The following is a 20,441-nucleotide window of genomic DNA, read 5'->3' as shown; positions in this document are numbered from 1 at the left end:
AGCCTCCAGAACATGTTTGATTGCAGTCCCCTGTGGCTACATCAGCTTATCGACCTGTAGGCTCTGTCCATTTTATGTCAGTCAGAAAGCAGGGCAGTTTATTGGAGACTGAGGTCCAAAGTTCAGACTCTTCTCTATCATTGCCAGATGGGATTATTATTTTAGGGGAAAAAAATGGTTGAATGCTTACTGACTTATTTCTTGTAAAACTATCATTTCCACTGCATAAGTCACTGCCTGTTTGAGCTGTAAGGATTGTGCTTCTCAGCTATTCAAAGCATCATAAATCCTTTTTAAATTCATCTTGGGGACCTTAGCCATGCAAATGCATATTTGAATAATGTTTTAATTGTTGTATGTTCTTTCTGGTTTTTGATTGGAAAATGAGAACTTAAACCTGTTCAACTCAGCTTCAGATTTTCAAAAATCATGTCCTGTGTTGGCCATGAGAGGTAAATTTGCTGGTGTTTACCAGCAAATGGCAAGCACAACTTTTTGCTGTCAAATGGTTTAGCAATTGTAGCTCAGGCCTATATGATGTTCTCCTGGAAACAAAATTCATGACAAGAAGAGGCTATTAATTTATAATAGGGTTCACTATTATGTTTTACTATTATAGACTAAATAAGCAAAGCACTTATTTTTCTTATAGTAGATAAGCTGGGTTGTCTGGCATGCAGTTTTCACAGTTTGTACTGTAGCTAAAGGGGGAAGTGTGTGTGTGTTGTACTGTAGCTAAAGGGAAGTGTGTGTGTCTTTGTGTGTGTATTTACAGACTGCAGAAGGAACCCTTTTGGAATATAGGTAATATAATTTACATGCTGAACAGAATTTCTGAATGAAGTTTGGTTTTTAATTACCTTTCTGTCACATAAACGACTAGGTATCAGAGAAGATAGGGTTGTGGACTTCCAAGACCTAGGCAACAAAGTAAAATATTTCAGGAGTCTTTGGACATTAATAGTTTGAAGTACTTTTGCACTTTTTTTCTACTAATCTGTAGTTTAAATGAAATCTACACCTTTTATTTAAAAAAAAAAAACAGAATTGGATGCATTGATTTTCAAATATGTTCTCACCTCCTACTCTCTCTGTCCTCCTCCACTTCCCTCTCCCCCAAGCTCCATGGCAGCAATTAGAACATTTTAGGTGACTTGTCAGAATTTAGAAGGTAAAATCAACATGTCTCGATTGGCATTATAACATATTTGAATGTCATTGGTACTAGTATTGGACTTATCCTTGCACACTATTGTGCTGCCTCACATTGTTCCTGGTAATTGCTGGGATGCGTAGGAGAACGTGGAGGCATGCAGCTGTCTTTGTGCAGCTGACAAATAGCTTTGGAAAATAACATCGTTCTTACAGGTAAGTGAGAGAAAGACAACTGATTCAGTCTTAATGGAACTCTGGATATGTTTCAGGTAGGGAAGAAGTGAAATCCAGTGGGTGCTCTTTTCTACCCTGCTGACTAATACCTGGTGCAGGACTATGCTGAACTGGGATCTTCCTGGGAACAAAGGGGGAGTGAAGACCCTTAAAGTCAATTTTGTGCTGCCTGCACAAAACAGTGAACAAAGACTTGCTGAAGACAGTACCCTCTTACTGATGGTAGATTTCCCTGCTGGGTTGCAATGCCTCTTGAATTATTTCTTAACTTTTTACTAAATGAAGATGGTCAACTTTGTTTAAATGCAGAAAACTTTAATGTGTGAAATTAGTATGAGGATGCAGAACTAGTGCAGAGGGAAAATACATTTTTCAAATGCTGCTATTTTATTTTTTTTTCCTCAGATCAGAATTTGGAATGCCACATGTGGAATACTTTTATAATGCTATATGAAAAAATTAAACAGATTTTATAAATAAGCTTCTGTTAATGTATATCCATGTAAGATTTTATATACATTTGGAGGAAGTGAATGTAATACATTATGACTAGAATTTGCTATCAAGACGTGTCCATATTTTAGTGGCTGAAAAACCAAGAAAAGTCATTACGATTTCCCTTATTTTTAAGAGGGTTTTCCCTATATGACATTCTCATTTTCTCCTAGCCTTTTTCCTACTTATTTTAGAAGAATTCAAAGGAAAAAAATTAGTGAGAATTATATGACAAAATTTATGAGGATAATGTTTTATTATTTTGTTGCAGAAGGACTCCATGAAAGATGACAGAAGAAGTTATTGTTATTGCAAAGTGGGATTACACTGCACAGCAGGACCAAGAACTTGACATCAAGAAAAATGAGCGTCTTTGGCTATTAGATGATTCTAAGACATGGTGGAGGGTAAGAAACGCGGCCAACAAAACGGGATATGTGCCATCAAATTATGTGGAGCGGAAAAACAGCTTGAAGAAAGGTTCTCTGGTTAAAAATCTAAAAGACACATTGGGTAAGTCCTTTTGTATTTTGGAGTAAATTTAGTAGACTTGATGAGTTTCAGGTTGGGAATGTAATGTGGATATAAATAATTTTAACATGCATGTTTGGTCTTTATGCTTAGTTTGAGGTGACATGATGGGTAGGTGATTGAGGGAGGGAGAGACAGAGAGAGTGGGTGTGGGTGGAGAATCATGTGTAAAAATCTGTACTATGTTTCCTTCCATCACATCCAGAAGAAAAAGATGTTACTTTTGTTCCAGTTTTCAAAGGTTCTGTAATTTCAGTGGCTGAAGAACTGAGTTTCATACACAAATCAACTGCTGAATCCTCTCCTTTCACGCTAACTCTTCTCTCTTGAAAGATGAAGGATGTAAACTGGATTGTTCAGCATAGGTATCATAGCCAAAGCTAAATCACTCTATGAATGGGATTTTACAGTTTGGCTATATACAGTAAAGTTTCTGTGGTCTGTGAGATGTTCTGTTAACTTCCAAGTCCTTAAATATGTATTCTATTTTCAACTTGCACACAAAGTCCTCACAACAGTATCTCATACACGTAAAATAATCTAGCTTTGAAAAATTTTGTGTGTGTTTTAAAGAAATCTATTTGAAACTCAAGTTAAATGGGTTTTTTTCTCTTTGATTTTTAAAGACTGATTAAAAAGGGCTTTGCATAGGAAAGGTTAGAAAAGGCTATAAACATGGTGATAAATTGTTGTTTTATGCCAGGAAGACCTACTAGTGATATTTCAGGATGTTATGAATAAAACAGAAACAGGCACATTAAAAGTGTTTTGAGGGGTTTTCTTTTGCTTTTGTTTTGGTTTTTTGCCTGTGTTTTATGAAGTCTTACATAGAGAAAATTTATTCTGTTACAGACTGCTGTACAAAATAACTCTGCAATAGAAAAATTGGGATTCAGGGATTGGACTTAGTAGAAGGTTAAAAGCTTCACTTAAAAATAACATGGCAATAGCTGATGCAGGATAATCCTGTGCCAATGTTGTTTCTAACAGGCTTTGTTTCTGTGTCACTCCTTCATTACCATGTCTTCCACTGCTGAGTTGCCATAAAGTACATGGAAATTGGGGACTAGAGGTGGGGATGGGTGTGAGGCAAACGAGGTTATCATAAAATTTACCATGGTAATATTTAGAACCACAGTCCTTTCTACAGATACCCTTTGAACATACTGGTTATAGTGCCAGGAAATGTGATTATGCCTTTTCAAAGATTAAAGTCCCAGTTGTGATATTAAGCCCCTTTTATATAGATCTATGTTGTTTAAAACATATATTTTGTCTGAAAGGTACCTTAGGAAAGGATTGCAGTCCTGTTGTAATAATATTTCAAGTGTTCATGTAAAATGTGGGCAATATTTGCTTGATGTAAACACATTTTTATTTATGTCCAACAGAAATCTATTTAACTGAAGGAATAGAGGTGTGTCCTAGCCTACATGTGTGTTTATTTTCAGTCTTAGCAAAAGTGAATGGTGAAGGGTGCTTCCCTTCACTCTAGTGGTGAGTGATGAAAAGGTGTGAGAAAAAAGCTTGGTGGTTTCATGACTGAGCCATCCTTGGGTGTCAATCTCCCGAGCCTCAGCCCTTTGTGCACACCTGCATGGGTTTTTAAGTTCTGAAGCACTGTTATGACAAGTTACACGTTCCCCGTTCCCTTTCTAATGGTTTCTCTGTGTGTTTGTTCAGCTAAGGCAGAAAGTGCCTTATGATGGAGTCTGGTCTTTGTGTGCTGTAACCACACTTACCTGGTGTGCATCTAGAGTGTAAAGCACTTCTCAAGCTCTTTGAAGCTCATATACCTTGTGACAGTGAGAAACTGCCTAAGGCATACCTTACTCACAAATGGATTCAGAATATGCTTAATATCCACCCAAAGGAGCTGGTGCTTCAGAGTATTGTTTTTTAAAAGTTTAGGTGCTGTCAACTCCTTACCATAATGAAACATGTATGTGCTGTATAACTTTTTTTACCTTTCCTGAATCAGTGTCCTCAACTATAGTATTTAAGCCTTTCCTGTCTTGTTGTACAGTATTTTCCCATTCAGAACAAGCAGAGCATGTGTCCTTCCATTGTTTTGAGAGGCCATCAAAAATGCACTCCTTTTTAAACAAAGGCTTGCAAATTGCAAGACTGATGCTTCATCTAGTGAAACAGCTTTTGAAAGTTTTGCTTAGCCCAGTGAAGCAAGTTCTCTTAAGTTCTCTTTATACAAATGCGTCTAATGTATCATCACGCCTGCCTCTCCAAGGATGACAAGAAAATTCTCATTAAAATGCCTCCTAACCCAGCACAGTTGGGAATGGTGGTCATGAGTATTAGTCCTTAAACCAAATATGTTTCCAACTTTGATGTTGAAGCTACTGTCAAAATATCAGGTACTAAACTTAAAAAAAACCCAACAAAATGTCACTTAATAGTCTGTCAATAATTAATCATGAATCTTGTGAAATCTCAGGAGAGAAACAGCAGACTCATAGCTGTTTCCAGTGACGTACCTGCACCCCCCTTTACATGCTTGTGTCACTCAAGCAAATGGTAGTTCCCATGGAGATGCACTTTTCCCTGCCTCTTTCTTAATAGATTGTATTTCCTTGTGTTAAAAAATAATTCATCTGAAAGCATCGTTATCATGCAAATGATGTCATGTGTTGTCTATGTGATTACCTGTAGCTATCTGCCACTCTTATGCTTATCCACAGTAATTACTGGTGCTTGATTTATATTTTTATATTCAATAAATAGGAAAAGTGCCAGCCATAGCTCAAATTGTGGCAGACCCCATAGGAGCTATAACTATTTAATTAATAGTTCCCCTCATTTGCTGTTGAAGATGCATCATCAGAATAGTTGTTGATCTTTGGCAATCTGTGTTCTAATGGAACTTTATGCCACCAGTTATGTTGGTATCTTGTACATGAAAACTTACAATCTCATCAGAGAATTAAGTCATGCCTATTTGATGCTAAAAACTAATTTTCCATGAACTGTTGACTGTCATGAATTATATCTCAACCCTTGAATATTTTATGAATAGAGTCCTATCAGCTTTACAGTTTTTTGGCTCAGGGTTGGTGGAAGGTTGATGGACATATGGCTACCTAGAATAGGCAGCTTGACGTTTTAAAATATCAGCCCAGTTTTAGCAATGTCTTAAGTCTTTCTTGAACTTCCATTTTATTTTGGCATTTTTTGAAAAAAAAAATTAATTAAAATGTCTTCAGAGACAGCTTTCCTAAATGTTTTGGGTTCTTATTAAAATGCTGATTAATGCTTGTTTAGCATATGTTCTTCAAATCAGTTCCTTGTGGACTGAAAAACGGCTCACCCAAAATCTCAAATGACCCCCAGTACTTTCTGAAGAAATATGTTAGAATCATCCTAGGCCTTTTCACAAAACAATAGCCTTTTCTACACCATTCTTTTAGTCTTTGCCTTTCTAAGGGCTTGCTCTATTCTGTTGTATCTTCTTTTATTCTTGACACCAGGGAATTTTCCATAACTTTTAACTTTCCTTAAATTACTTGGAGAAACTTTTGAGTCTTGTAATTCTTTGATTGATGGATGTCCAGTTTTGTCATTTTTCTGTTTGATATATACTACTTGTGTCTTCTTAAATCTCTTTCTTGAGTGAGGTCTAATGAATACTCAGCTACAATGGCCTAGTTTGAATTATGGAAATTAAGTGTATAGGCCACCTATTGAGTATTTTAAATGATTCATCTTCTCATTCCCTTTTTTGTCTTAACTGAGTGAAACTGCAAGTAAAACGTTAATGGTAATTTGGCCATTTCAAATTGCTGTCTTCTGTTTGCTCATATTGAATGAAATCTGGTAATTATAACTATTCTTAAGGCAAAAGCCAGCTTCCATGCCTGTGATTAAAATTTCATCTTCATTCATTATAATGAAGCTTAAAATAGTTTCCTTTTACAGTATTTCTTTTGCGGGGAGGGTATCTTCTATACATTTTGAATAAGTCTTACTAAGCAAGAGACCTCCAGCATGCATCTTTTAAACTGTAATTTTCTGTAATATAATTCTTCCCATGTGCTGGGGGGTGGAAAGGAATTCCCGTATCCATTTGGTTGGAGTGGGTGTTTGCCAGCACCACCCCCAGAGCTGCCTCTGAGTGCAACTCCACGGGTTTCCCCGTCTGCAGCAAAGATGATCTATGCCTGCTGGCTCATCTCTGTCATGCCAAACAGAAACCTTATCTGAAGGAAGCCAAAATAATCGAGAAGTCAGTTGTTTGTGTACTCAAAATAAAACTTCTACATTTTTTCCATCCTTTTGCAAGTCATTTTCCTGGCAGCAGCATAACTCCCCAGGCAGCAGCATGCCATTACTGACTGAAGCGTGTGATCCAACAGCAGGGTGCCATTTTCATGGGAATCCATAATTTTCAGAATGTTTTTGCTGGTTTTGCTGCTTTTGCTTCACAACCAGCGCTGCGTATAGGTTTTTCTTACGGGTTTCTGGTCTTGTTCCCTTTAGTGACGAACTACGTAAGAAACCTTGAGGATACTTCTGCTCTGCTCTTAGTGTGGGTTTTTGAACAGATGCCCTGCAAAAGAAAAAGGTTTAATAAAGTGGGTATTGAAAAGGAGATTGGACACCAAGAATACAGGAGAGGTGTTTGCAAATCTGTAGGAACAATAGAAACAGATGAGTTTTGGTGGTGATGGCAAGTGACAATAACCTTGATAACATTTCACACACATGTTGGAGTTGCATGAGAGACGTTTTAAATGGCTCCTTTATTGGGCTTCTGTAAGTCTGCAAAACTTTTCAGTAACTTTTCATTCAGTATACCAGATCTGAAAAGTAAGAATTGCCAAGCAAGATGCAATGTAGAGAAGCCAGTTCTTGCTTGCATCAGTGTTCCTAGCAGGTTATTTCACAAGCGTTATGAGCATCCAGGAGTATTTCCTGTGTTTGTCAACCCCTGTGGTGTGTGTCTACTTGGGTTAGTCTGTAGATCTGCAGCACTCCCTGAATGCCATATATACTGGTGCTTCCAGGAATCAAGAGTTTTCTATCTCTCTCCTCCTCCCAGTTATTTTTATGAAAATGCTGTGTTTTTTTCAAATTTTAACTTCATATTTTCTCATTCGAGGGCTAGTTAGTACTGCTTTCTCAGTGCTTATTTGGAAATTGACAGGGAAGTTAGCCCCTTTTTCTTTGCAGAGTCACTGCCTAGTAAGAAGCAGAAATGAGGAATGACTCATTCTTTAATGCAATGGTTTTTTTAGCAATGGAAAACTGTTCCTCATAACTGTTGGTTAAGAGGCTTGGTATACTTCCTTTTTACCTATAAATATTTCAACTCAAGAATTAAACAATTACCATCACAGTTCTGTATAACATGGTTATGAAATCTCATTCTCCAGTGAAGTTATCAGTATTTAAGAGTGATCCAGTTTTGGTAGCTCTGATGTGATGTGTGTGGCAGATTTAACTATATATTTTGACGTTCATCAGATTGCTTCTAAATCTTGTTTTAAGTATTGAAATTTGATTACTAAAGTCTTTCACTGGTAAAAGTTATTTGTATGACCCTAACGTTGTAGGTTTTAGCTGAATATTTTCCAGTTCTTCCACACTAATTTTTAAAAGTGTAATCATAAGAAGTATGCCCAGTATTTTTGGCACAGTCAGAGCACTAAATTGAGTCTTCATTACTCTTTGCTTGATGAATTTGTTTGTTTATCAGTGGCCTGTCTGAGCCTCATCTGCAAGATCACAGAAAATACATTAAATTCATAATAGAAACAAGTACCGGTTTAAAATATTTCTGTTAGTTCTTAATGAATTATTTCCAATTCTAGTCTTCTCTGAGCACCATAAGGGCATAAACTTTGCTACAGAATGAAAGAATGGTTGAAATAAAAATAAATATGGTATCACTTTATTATAAGTGTATTGTTGTATAGCACAGCCTCATAAGCCTTATACAACTCTTGTTAATAAAAAGAAGTAAGCCTTACAAGACAAACAGTTATTTTAATCTCTCTAGAACTCCAAGCCTCCAATGTTTTTGGCCTTCCTTGTCACAGACCTGTAGGAAATGCTAGTCTTTCCATTCAAAAACCAGCATTTAATAAAGTTGATTTTAAAAGACAAATAACTTCTTAAAGCATATAGCTACTTGTCAAATTATTTATAAAAATTCCTAAGAAGGAATTCTATGAAGTTTTTGTTTAGCTGAACATCTCTAGCTGAAATTAGTGATAAAATCAATCCCCTTGTAAGAATTCAGTAAAAACTACTTTTTCTGTGTCACTTGTTGTTGCTTTGAAGCTTTCTAGCTTGTCAGAAAATGTGGGCATGACAGTAGTGGCATGTCTGTTGTGCTTCTTGGAGGATTGGATGAGAGTAAGTCATCTCTATTTGCACTTTAAAGGAGTTCAGACACAGGACTTTAAGTTCAAATTTAGGGAGAGGAAGTAGTGGAAGTGTTTATATACAGCACAAATTCTTGCTCAATTTCCTGGAATCCTAGAATAGGTCATTTCATGGTTGATTTTGTTTAACAGAAGCACTTTCTCTGCAGTGCTCCATCCTGCTTTGTAGTTGCGCTGTGCAGAGTAAGCATGTTTGTTTGTGAAACACTGTGGCAACCAGTGATGAAACTGAGGAGAACCTGGTTTTGTGCTAGTGAGAGAAATGATGGGAACTCCTTTTAGGTGGGGATGTCTTTAGTTTCAGGGGAAAAATAAGCTGGAACAATTACATTTCTTCCATGTTCACAGTAATAATAGATGATTGTGGTTATATTAATTGCTGAGAAAGGAGAAATAGGAGATCTTCACAATTATTTCAAACACAGAAGTGATTTCTTCTAGGTTCCCATCTAGAGCATGTGGAGTTAGGTGTCGACGGTGCTGATGCCACTGGAGTGGTAGCAGATGATTTGTATAATGTGTAATTGAAATACTTTGCTGCTCTCTGGAAATATCTGCCTCACAATCATCATTAAAACCTAGACTTGATTAAAGTAGTCATTTTCACTTTACTGGTGATCTTTGAAGGTATGGAGGCATACCCAATAGCAGTAGTTTTGCATATGGAAAATGACATAGGAACACTGATGACAGGGTAGGGTCTGCCTTCTGACTATCAGTTAGATACATAATTGCAAAAAATAAATTAATTTTGAATTAGTGTTACTATAAAACGTTTAAATATTTATTCAGAATGCAAAACAAACTCATGAATTTATGGTTTTGGACCTGTTGTACACCCACAAACATTTAAATAATTTTAATATGCATACCAACGGTGTCCACTGAAAGTAACATTAAAGGAATCAAAGTCTCTGCTTGGTGGAACTAAAATCAGGCTTTCTGAAACATACTGTGTTGTAATTTCTAAAGAAACATCTGCTTGAGAAAGAAAAAATCTGAAGTTGCAGAGCAGACTAATGCAAAACAAACAAACAAAACCACAACAAAAATCCCCAATGAAAATTGAACACAAACTTCATGCCTTTTAAAGAGCTGAAAGCAAAGCATTTTTGGTGAATATTCTGGAGAACTCATGGTATAGAATAATGCTTCTTTTATTGCTTGATAAGAGTTTCTCTGCTGGATGTATGCACCAGGCCCTTTATTTACTCCAAAATAAAAAGCCAAATGCAGCAGTGAATGCAGAACCTGAAGCTTGTTGCAGTGCTAGCTTGTAATGGTTCAGAAGTTTGCTTTTTTCAGTTTACAATTGTATATATTGTATTCTGTTGAAGTTTTAGCTTTATTGGGGTAGATTATTTATTAGAGTAGATCATTTAAAGGATATGCTGCTTCAAGAATTCAGAACAAAAATATAATGGAAACCATAATGTGTTCTACCTTTCAGCAAATTTTTCTACTGTAACGGTTGCAGTAAAACGTTGCAAGGCTGAAGGCATAAAGTCGTCCTTCTATTTTTTTTTAGTCTATATTGAGTAAATAAATTTGTTCATTGTATTAGAAGTTTTATGTAATAGGTATACTTTTCCCCCCTTTCCAATGCAGAATGTCTGTGTGTGCTTGGAGGTACATTGGCTTTTACAGATCAAAGAACGAGCCTTTATTATATTCATAATTATGTGTGAAAAGATAAAAGGATCACCTTAACTCAGTGTGGCTGTGTGTACTGATGTCTTTGGTATTATTTCCTTCAATTGTCACCTTGGAGGACCCTTGGTTTTGCCCCTCTCTGAGCCAGCTATGTTTCAACCTGTAATGTCTGGCCTTAGAGCAAGCCCAAAAATTAGCTCCCGAGGTAGTTTCACAGCTCGCTATTAAAGAGAGTCACTCCATTGCCGGTAGCTCCTCCTACGCCCTGTTCCAGCTGTGGAGGCAGTCTTTTACTTTCTTAGCATTAAAAGTTTGTGTCTGAACCCTCAACTCTTTTGATGTTTCGTTTTTTACGTAGAATAAAATACTTAAAGCATTCTGCTAATTATGTCTCTTCTTCTGAGCCAGTGAAAATAGTGTGGTTTTTTCCCCAAGTACTGTCTTGTACTGGATTCATTGCACAGTGTTCCCTTCTGTCTTCCTTTCCCTCAGGTTCCTGGGAGAACTGAAGTTGACTGAGGCAGCAGAACTGGGGCTGCAGTGAGGGTCACTGCATGGCACCTATCTGCCTGGGTTGGACTTTTTCCATAAGCACATATTTATAGGAGTACATATATTTGTGTGCTCTGCATACTGTCATCCCCTTTGGCTTTATGTCCTAGCACATGAAGGTGGTAGTAGAGAGAAGAAACAGATGACAGGAGCTGAGGTATTGGGGGTATTGTGTGCCTTGTTTGGTGTGTGGAGCTGGGTCACTGTTCTAAAGACCAAGCTAAGGTAACTGGCAAAAATCAAGAGCCTCTGTAGATACTCTGAGGGACACCATTTTCCAAGGAATTACAGTGACTCAAAGGACAAGAGATTTTTCAAAGGCTGTTCTTTCTCCCACCTTAGAATTATTGGGGAATTCTTCTCCTTCAGATGTGGCTATTTTCTTCAATATGCAACCTTAAGTAATTCTTTTGGTATTAGTGGATGGATCTCTTTTTTTGTGTCCTTGGGCTTTTTGAGGTTTAATATTTCAGAGTATTTTAAAGCATTTATTTGTTTCTTTTTCTCTATGTGTTTCCACTTGGGTTCCGTTGCTTTCTGTTTCTCAGGTTTTTCAAAGACCATGACACGTGACATGTTCTCATACCATGCAAACAGAATTTGTAAATTAGCATTCACGCTAAAAGAAAACTGGGGTTTGTCTTAGAATGTGTAAGGAAAGGTTTCCTTCCATTTTCTGAGTCTCAAAAGTGTTTTGTTTTGTGGAGTCTGTCCATAAAACGGGAATTGACATGCATGGAGTGTATGTAGACATAAAGCACAAAGCTGTAGTGCTGGAGAGAATGCCCACCTCTGTTGTTTTAAGGGGAAAGGTTCCAGCACAGATGGCTTTTTTTAAGAGTTGCTTCAGTGGTGAATGTGATTGTTTACTGGCAAGTTACTTTTGTGCTCTCAGCAAGTTCATTTGGACAGACCCTCTCTTAATGGATGGTCAGCTTGGACTGGTAGACATTTAAGGTTGCTCTTTCTAGTAGATGACTATTTGTAGCTGTATTTTGCACTAGAAATTGTTTTAGGAATTAGGGTGTAGACTGTCTAAATTGTATGCAGTCATTGCCATAATGCCTGTTTGCAGTCTTTGGGATTTTGTAAATTAAAGGACATGGAAAGTGACAGAAGACAGAAAGGAAAAATGTATTTTGATGTGGTGGAAAGGTCATTCTTCTTATATATGGGCTCTACCGGTTTCCTAACCAACCTGTAAGATATTTTTTCAATTGTTCATTCAGGAAATTGTTCTCCAGAATGGGAGATAAATGTATTTATTATTACTCTGTAGCTACTGGGTTTAAATGTACAGAAGAAATTGTTCTGGCTTGTGTGTGAGTCCTGGGGTTTTGTGTTTTGGCTGTGAGGACTAAACCTCAGAGGAGGTGGGCTGTTTTCTTAAGTGAGCCATGTCATCCTGTTACTTGCCCTTCAGAGATGGAGAGGCCTGATTTTGTGTATGCAATTGCAAATAACCTGAGAGCCCTTGATTAACAAAGCTATGTGCATTGAAATTCAGAGAGGAAGTTAGTACAGAAAAGATGACATTTAGTTTGCTTTCCTAAAAGGAGTTTGCAAGAAAACAGCAGTATCAATGGCAGGCTTCTGAGGAATTTTGAGGTTTCTAAAGAGAAAATGTAGTGAACATCTTGTATTTTCTTGTAACACTTATTTAATGTTGGGAAACGTTAGTATAGTATAACATGGGCATTCTGGCCTTACATCAGGCTTTACATCCTGCTTGGTGTAGGTATGGTCAACTGGAGAAAAATATTTTAAGCTCAGAGGGTAGGGGTGACTGTCGTACTTTCAGGAGGGACTGTCTTGGGCTTTGTGATGCTGTGATACTGCCCTTAAGTCAGTATTTGGATCATGGTCTTCTAAAGCATTTCTTTGAGTTGAGGGGCTGTATAAATTGCTGCCTTGTAGTTTCTCTGTTCAGGTTTAGGCTTGGTGATCCAAACTTCAGCCTCTATTTGTAACATCTGTTATATCTTTGCTTTTCAGATACAGAATTGAGAGTAAATTTGAGCGTACAGGAAGTGAAATGACTTAAGTTAAAACTATAGTTATGTGTATCTAAAATGGAATAATTCCATCTTGGTTATTTGGAAGGGTCTTTAAATTGGAGGGTTGTCATCTTGCATTCAGGATAGTCTACTTTGTACCTTGCTGTATTTTTTCCCCCCAGTTTCTTTTTGAGTGGGTTAGTGTTAGGAAGTCAAATTTGTATCCTGAGCTGTCATGTGCACCTCTTTCACTTCATATAAATGTGAGATAGCTAAATATAAATTGTCTTTCCACCAAGTGCTGGAAGGGGAGAGGGAACACAAGCTATGGTATACTTCCTGAGGGACAGGAGTATGCACTGAGGTAGACAGTTTGGAGCATCTCGTACATATTAGTGATTTCTTTTGTCAATATCCTCTGTTAGTGTTTGTGAAGGAGAGGCAAAACAGTGTAGCTTTTCTTCTCTGCATCAAGGGAACAAAAAGCAGTGGGAAGTCCTACATGGCTACTGTGCCTTCTCCAAACACTTTATAGGTATGTTCTTAGAATTATAGGGCTGCTTTAGATTTAAGGCATTTCTGGTTATCAGGACATCTTGTCTCTTATCAAGACATCTTTCAAAGTCAAGATAGCATAATTTATAAGATTAAAATTAGGTGGAAATATTTTTATTTGTGTTTGAAAGCAGAGACTGCCTATTTTAAGCAAGCAAGCTTCAATTTAAATATGTACAGGGAAATTGGAATGGTAGGTCTTGAGAAACCCCAATATTTTATATGCCTTATATTTGAGACCTGCTGTTTTCCTGTTATATAGAGGATTTTAAATCCTAAGACCATTTAAATTTGCCTAATGAGTCTTCCACTTCACCTTGCCACTGGGGTAAGAACATACATGAGGCAGTTTGTAGAAGCATGCAGATTGTGCATTTGTCTCTGTTCAAATATGTCCCTATATTACATCTTTCTAATTTTTACCTTTTGCTCTAAGATGCTTTGGGTACAGAAAACTCAGTACCTGAGTTTTTGAGTGTCCCTTTCCTAATCACAAATAGGCCTGTGTAGCATAGTGTAAATTACAGGATTTAATGCAGTAGTTGTTCTCAATATAGTTGTTGAGTTGATTTATTTGTAGAAGCCTCCTGACTGCATAGTGTTTGATGCATGGAAAACTTTTTTGTGTATTTGAAAAGCAGTGATAAAGCAGCCTGGTTGTCGAAATGTCAGAGTTTCACTTTGACATTTAGAGAAGAGTTTCCATTTTCTGATTTGTTCTAGTGTGGCTTTTTTTCGATATTGAGCTTCTTAGAGAAGATACAAAAAGTCATTAATTGAGCTGTAAAGCTTTATTTTCTGTATTACAAATGCAGTTGAAGTTTCTGGAATTTATAGCAGTGTCCTTTAAAGAGTGCTGTTGATGGATACGTTGCTTCTAAAACACTGACTATCCCATATGGATCTTAGCCTTTGAACATTTTCTTGGAAACTGGACGTGTCAGTGGAGGGGGAGAAGAAGGAGTGGGAGGTTGCAGTCTGAAAATGTGCAGAAATGTTTGGCTTTTCTTTCTGTGTAACAGAAGAAACTTTGGTCTGCTGAATTCCTTAGTTATAAAGAAGCAAAGACAAGTTAATTTGAAATTATAAAAGTAATAATAAATAACAAAACGACATGAATGTCTGATTTGAATATTCCAGTTGACAAGAAGTTGTGTTTAGCTCTGTATTGAGTGGATGAATTACTTAATTTACATTGCATTGTGGTGGGTTTTTTTCCTGAAGAATTTCCTGAAAAGTTAATTGCTTCTTTCTTAATGCAATTTTTAGTTTATTTCAAAACAGACACTGTACACTTTGCACTATTATTAAATGTATGCATTAATATGCAATATAATTCATTGCTGTAATATTCAGAGATGAATAGCTTATTTGTTAAGCAAGAAAGGATCATTGTTTTTAACTGCATCTGTATGAAGTCAGATGGAATTTTAATTTTGTTAGAAAACACAAGAAAAATAATTTTAGGTATCTTAAATAAAAAATGGCTAAAATGTTGAAGAAATGTTACTTCTAAATTAAAAATTAATTTTGAGATATTTGCTTGTTTCTGTTCCATCTAACAGAAAACACTAGATTAGTAATTGCCTTGCCTTTGAAGATTTTTAAAATAAGGAGAGCTGTTCTGTAAAATTTGATTTAATGTTTAGGGGAACTAAAACATATCTCAATTTCAGCTGAAATTTATTTCTTAACTTTTTATAGAACTCTGAAATTAGCAGCAATTATGTTAATTCCCCCCCTGCCCCCCACCTCTGGATATTTGTACTGGGAGTTCTCCTGGTTCATTTGTTTGACTTCCTCAAATTTATCAGCCTCAAACTTGTTTATCTTGAATCTTTCAACTCTTTAATGGAAGTCGTTGTTTTCAAATATTATAAAAAGGTTAATTTTTTCAGCACTCTGGAGTGCTTTGTTTCAGTTTGAGTTGTAAATAACAAAACTCATTGCTATAAAAAAATTGTTAAAATGAAAATATTTCCATTAAAATTGTACTGTGCTCATGTTCTTTGTGTGGCTTCTATAATTTTATGGGGTTCTTGTGGGGTGTTCTATAACCATAAAGCAAGTGGTACTGTTAAAAGCATTTTACTCTAGAGTAAGGATGTCTAAATTAAAATGCATTAAAATTAGTATTAAGAATTTCAAAAGTAATTGCTTTGTTGATTTCGGGGGGTTTTGTTGCGTTTGCTTTTTTGTTGTTGGTTTTGTTTTGGTTTTTGGGTTTTTTTAAATTCAGATGGTAATGGTCAGTAATATTTTTTAAAAATTGAGTTACTGGTTAATTCATATTTCCCATGGAAGATCTTTTTTAAAATTGTTTTTTCCCATAAATAAATACTCAACTATTCATGTGAAGTTTTAAACCCATGCTTTGACAGCCTGTGTGAGAGTTGTGCATGTACGTGTCCTTTTCAGCTCTAGTATCAGTTTCTGTGTTTTTGTTAGATGATACAGCATATTTTAATTTTTTAGTTGAGAGAAAAGCTTGTGTTTGTAAACAGTCTGTGAAAGAGAGTACCTGTTGGTATTGGATGCACTATTAATTCAAGCTATCTCTTTGACTCTTTTCTTGCTCAAGTTACTTTTTTGCCAACTTACAGCTTTGTAGTAATATATATTAACTGATCAAAAGCTAATTTCAAACATAAAGGGTTGAATACATTATAGAAAAATTAGTTCCAGCTTGTTATGATAAAAAATCTATTAAGATATGTAAATGCAGCAATAAATGAAAATGCACAAATAGTTGTCTTTCTAATTGCCATGGGGCAGCTTTACTCAGCAGCCTCCATTTTTATATTTCCAGCTGCATATTTAGACTTAAAACTGACTTCTTCAACATTGATAGAGGATATTTGAAGAACACCATTTAATAGAACTCTAGTGCCTTAAAGAGGAAGTAGTTTTCAAAACTCAGTTGTATTGAGACCCTTTTGTTGGTTTTGCAGTGTATTCTATAGTTTAAAGGTCACTTTTGGAGGAGAGTGTCCTTCCTTAATTGTTCTTGACATTTGAATAGGAAGCTATTGGAGGATTCTTAAGGAGTTGTTTCTATTGTATTTAGTAGTATTTGGTCTTTTTCACTGAGTTTTGAATTGAGGAATTCTGCTTTAGAAATTTGATATCTCACAATTTCTCAAAGCAGTAGTTTTCTTGTATTGCAGTGTTTTTCTGAAAGGGTTCTTTGGGCTTTTTTTGGTCCTGTGATTTTGATTTGATATGCAGGTGAGCTGCAAAAAATACCTTTGCCCATCATTTGTATATTAAAATTATGTGTTAAAGTCAGAGACAATTTTTCAGATCAATTTCTCAGAAATTGTCATTTGGTACTGAATAATGATTTTTGTATACAGAAGAGAGGAAAATATAAAAGGCAGTAATAGCAAATCAACTTTAGAAAAAGTCAGGTATCAAATAATCTTAAAATTCCTTCAAAAAAGAAATGCAACTGTATTTAGTCTAAAGTTAAGCTACATACAAGATTTTACAAATTTAGTGAGCAGTCTTGGGAAGAAGATCCTAGAGAATTTGACTGCAAATACCTTTAATGTTTGGTTCATGTTATTCTTAAGCAGAAGTTAATAACCGTGAGTATGGATAAGCCTGTGGAGATGTTCTTTCATCTCTGGGGATGATCAAATGCAGTTAAAATACAAAATGCAGTCGCTCATTGGTTTCAGACGAGGATACCAGCTTGCAGGAACGTGGAAAGACTTGTCAAATAAATCTTTGTAAAATTAGGAAGTTGTCTGTTTTGTAAATAGGCTTTTCCTAGTAAAGGTAGTTTGGAATATTAAACCACAATTAGCAAATGGAACACAAACCTATACTAGTGGCAAGGATCCCTTTCTATGCAAGTGTTATGTATGTGTTTGATAAGGTGTGTTTTAAGATCACGTTTTAAATATAGTTAAACTTGTTTATCTTATGAACCAATTTTCAGAGAGGTTGTAGCTCTGCAGCTTTGTTTCAGTGCCATCTCTGAAAGCAGAAGAGAGAGAAATCCTTTTGTTTTTAGCAGGAGCACCTGGGCAGTTGGGGCATCTGTGCTGACAGGCAGCCAAGCTTTGGCCCAGGAGTGTGGCCAACATGGCAGGAGACACATGTAGGGATAGGGGAACTGGCACTGCCCACCATCAGGCCAGAGGAGATGGACCACAGGGAAATTCCACCACTTTGAACTTTGGGGCTTGGGGGAGCTCAAGGCAATTCCTAGGGAAGTCTAAGGAGGATGAGGTGGGAAGGCTGGAAATGCTGTGGGGAGCAGGAATTGGACATGCCAGCTCAAGGACCTTATAGGTACAATGGAAAGACTGTCTCAGGGACGAGCTGGTAATGAAGGGGTGCTTGCACAATGGAAACTTAAGTGACAGGAAGCAAATTCATAGGAAACTGGTCTTCAGCCTGCTGCTTGAAAAACAAGCTATTCTTTAGAGCCACAGCTGAGCTAGGAAAGGAGGACAGCATGTAGTGATGCGACAGGCACGTTTCTGAGTTTCCCTAGGACTAACTGCGGGGCTGGAGGATTTCTTTCACTGCAGAGAGTTTTGCAGTGGGTCTCTTCTATGGAAATATTGCTAACCAGTTGATTTTTTTTTTTGGTCTCAGTAATATATCCTTAGAATTATACTAGCTCACATCACTTGGGAATGTATTTATAAGAGTGAAAATAAAGTAATTTACTGTGGGTTATTGTGAATAATAATTGTGAATAATATTGTTTCCTACAAATTGCAGTAGCAAAACAGGCTTTCTGCTGCTTTGCAATGCTTCTTTTCCTTCCCTGCTTTTCCGCTCACTTGAAAGCTTACCTCTTGCTTTAGATTACTCCTTACAACTATTTGTCTTAGAAAGGATTGTGGCTTCCACAGTTTACAGATGAACTGTAACCAGTAAGTCAGAATAGGAAAAGCACAGTTGTAGTAGATAGGTAGATAGATCAGGAGATAGGTTTTCATTAGAACAAAGACAATAAAACACACCAAAGCTATGATACTAATTGCAAGTATATTCAACTTTTCTACATGTGACTCCCAAAGTGCTTGAATGTTTTGTTTTCCATGAAATCCTCTATGTGTTTTATTCCATTCAGACATAATAGGGATCCCCTTACAAATAGTAGTAAGTGAAGATTTCTGTTAACAGAATGGTAGTGCTTGCTCTTCTAGAGATGACTCATGTAGATTGTACTTTTCTTTTTTTAATGGAGTTGTGTTTTTTTTGTTATAAATGCATATACAAAGTTTATAATTGACCTGACTTTATTCTTGCTTAGCTGTGACAAGCCATCCCACTAAACTGTATTTTTAGACTTTCCTAAGGAAATGAAGCTTACACTAGTCATGCTGTCACAGTCAGCTGTCATAGTCCGTCCATCTGTCCATCCTCGATAACTCAGCCAATTTTAGGCAAACTTGACAGACTGGCAGAGATAAACTAACTAGTTTTCTCCAAGTCTGTGCCTGAGAGAGTCATTGCTGATGTCCCTCACTGGAGGAGAAGCCTGAGCAACCCCAGCTCTTTGCTCAGTCCAGGCAGGGCTGAGAGGCAGGGGGGCATCAGGCACTGTGCTTGGCCAACCAGCCCAGCAAAGGTAGGGAGGAGAGCAGCTCCGGGGAGATGGAATATGCTTTGAAGGTATTTTGGAGATGGCAGTGGGGACCTAGAGATACGAGAATGACCTGGGAATGTGAAAGCAGTCATACAGTAGGGGGACTTACTGTGAATCCTGCAGGAGAAGAGGGAAGAAGAGGAGGAATAGCTCAGCAGGAGGTATAAAGAGAAAAACAGGAACAGATTTCCTTCATTCTGCTCATGGAACAACTTGTTTCCTCTTCAGTCATGGACTCAGTTATGAATGTTGCAACCTCACATTAAAAATTATTCTTAGATAATGTGCATGCCCTTCGCTGTGCCTGACTGCAGATGAATCTCTGCATAGTTTCTTCCTTTGGTCAAACCAGCTGGAAAGCCTTTGGTGCACATTGCTGCTATTGCAAAATGTTAATCATTACCATGCTGTCAGCCTTAAAAAGTTTGTTTACATGAAATGTTAAGCTTAAACCAAAGAACTCCAGTTGTCTTTATTGATAAAAATTAGAAACTTTACTATGCTTGGTTTTTGTTATTATTTTCCCAAATTTGTAATGATTTATGTTTAATGGGCATGATAGGAAGCAATATTTGAAATGTCAGATGCACTATTGGAAGGTCTGTGAAAAAAGAGGGAACTTGAACTCCAAATGAAAGACAGTGCTTGAATGATAACTTTTTCCTAAATATTCAGATACCTTTATCAGATTTCAGAAGGGTTTTTGAGAAATTTTAGATTTTTACCTGTTTGTAAACAGTTTTTTCTCTAGATACTTAAGTTTATGGCATTTTCCTGCCACTCTGCGTCCCCATTTCTCACAGTTATCTCTATGCTCTGAGTTTCAACTAGGTAGGCCAGCTGCTTCACCATCTACTGCTTTTTTCATTAGTTCTTTTGCTGTAATTCCAAGAAGTGGACTGCATATCTTCATCAGTGAGCCATAAAAGTCTTAAGTTTTTAATCTGAAAGGCTTAGTCTCAGTGGAGGGCTTTATGTAGAGTGAATCTATTGAAATAAAGTTTCTTGTTTTCCATGAATTTATAAAAGTAATTTCCCCCTTTTCTTAACAGAACGACCTTTAAGTTGTGTTTGTTTATATCACTGTAATTTAATGCTCATTAGTTCTGAAACATCCTTGCCTTTTTGGTTAAAAGTGATCTCTAAACTGATGAAAATTTCCAGTCTTGGCAGAGATCAGAGCCTGACCAGCTTCTGATTAGTACTTGCTTGTACACTCTTTTCCTGTGATTGTCTCCCCTAGGACAATAAGCT

The 20,441-nt window shown here is 36.7% G+C and overlaps 1 protein-coding gene across 1 annotated transcript in view; it reads left to right on the top strand.

The window, feature by feature from the left end:
- Nucleotides 1-20,441, top strand: part of NCK2 (NCK adaptor protein 2) — an 83,969-nt gene that overhangs the window by 50,723 nt on the left and 12,805 nt on the right. The window contains exon 3 of the mRNA XM_084227107.1: nt 2,156-2,397. Within this exon, the coding sequence (XP_084083233.1) occupies nt 2,172-2,397 (226 nt within the window). The 5' untranslated portion in view covers nt 2,156-2,171. The remainder of the gene's footprint in view (nt 1-2,155; nt 2,398-20,441) is intronic.

This window comes from Fringilla coelebs, assembly GCF_963513975.1.
Source record: "Fringilla coelebs genome assembly, chromosome: 2".
Taxonomy (NCBI): domain Eukaryota; kingdom Metazoa; phylum Chordata; class Aves; order Passeriformes; family Fringillidae; genus Fringilla; species Fringilla coelebs.
The sequence above is the reverse complement of the archived record's forward strand: the minus strand, read 5'-3'. Positions and strand labels throughout refer to the sequence as shown.